Source organism: Perkinsus marinus, assembly GCF_000006405.1.
Source record: "Perkinsus marinus ATCC 50983 genomic scaffold scf_1104296966632, whole genome shotgun sequence".
NCBI lineage: Eukaryota > Perkinsozoa > Perkinsida > Perkinsidae > Perkinsus > Perkinsus marinus.
In genome coordinates, this window is record NW_003203851.1 from 1 (window position 1) to 957 (window position 957).

Sequence of the window (957 nt, forward strand, 5' to 3'; positions counted from 1 at the left end):
GACTGGTACTCTTACCTGCAACAAGATGGAGTTTAAAGGAGCAGCTGTTGGGGGCAAGCTCTATGCTACTACAGATGTCTCACCATCTACAACCCTACCGGATGAAGATTCCCATGATAAGGTCAAAAGGGAACCGTCATACAGCTGCTGGCCACCTCCTCCCAAGTTCTCTGGTGTATTACCGTGTTCTGACGAGCTGGTGAGCATGATGAGAAAGGCTTTGGCCAAGGAAGGGAGGGGATCTTCCAACACTTTGCATGAGTTCCTCTTTGCCCTAGCTATCAACCATACGTGCGAGAGGGCACAGCCTCCTGCCATGCCAGATCCGGAATATCATACTGATCCCGATGAAGGTAAAAGTGGGGGATGCCTTAGTGAGGCATTCAAGAAGGCGAAAGGACGGATCAAAGGCAGAGCCAAGTTGGATATCTACGCTGTTCGAGAGGATGGAGATGTTGTGGCCTCTGATGATGATGTTGTTGTTGATGATGATAGACGAAAGAGTGAAGGGGGCATTGAGGCTGTCTACCAAGGGACATCACCCGATGAGAGTGCTTTGGTATCAGCGGCGGGTTACTTTGGCTTGAGGTTTACGGATAGAACACCAGACAGTATCGATATAACTCTACTGCCTGAAGGAGATACCAAGACTATGGATCTATTACATGTGGTGGAATTCACTAGTGAGAGGAGGATGATGTCTGTTGTGGTAGCTGATAGCAGTATACCGAGTAAGGAGGAGGGCTGTGTCTGCTGGACACCACATCATGATGATCCTATCATCAGATACCCCGGATAAGATGGTATATGTGTATACCAAGGGGGCGGATAGCTCCATTATACCAAAATGTATAGTGGATACTCCCGAGGCTAAAGCTACTATGTCCCATACTCAGCGTCATGTTAGAGAGTTCGCTGATCTAGGATACCGTAGTTGGTTTATTATCATCTTGCATA

General features: G+C 47.9%; 1 protein-coding gene across 1 annotated transcript; it reads left to right on the top strand.

The window, feature by feature from the left end:
* Positions 1 to 25: 25 nt before the first annotated feature.
* Pmar_PMAR015118 (hypothetical protein) lies at positions 26 to 799 on the top strand (the record flags this gene model as incomplete). Its single annotated transcript, XM_002769043.1, has 1 exon — positions 26 to 799. The coding sequence occupies one exon, from the start codon at positions 26 to 28 to the stop codon at positions 797 to 799; it is 774 nt and encodes a 257-aa protein (XP_002769089.1).
* Positions 800 to 957: the final 158 nt, after the last annotated feature.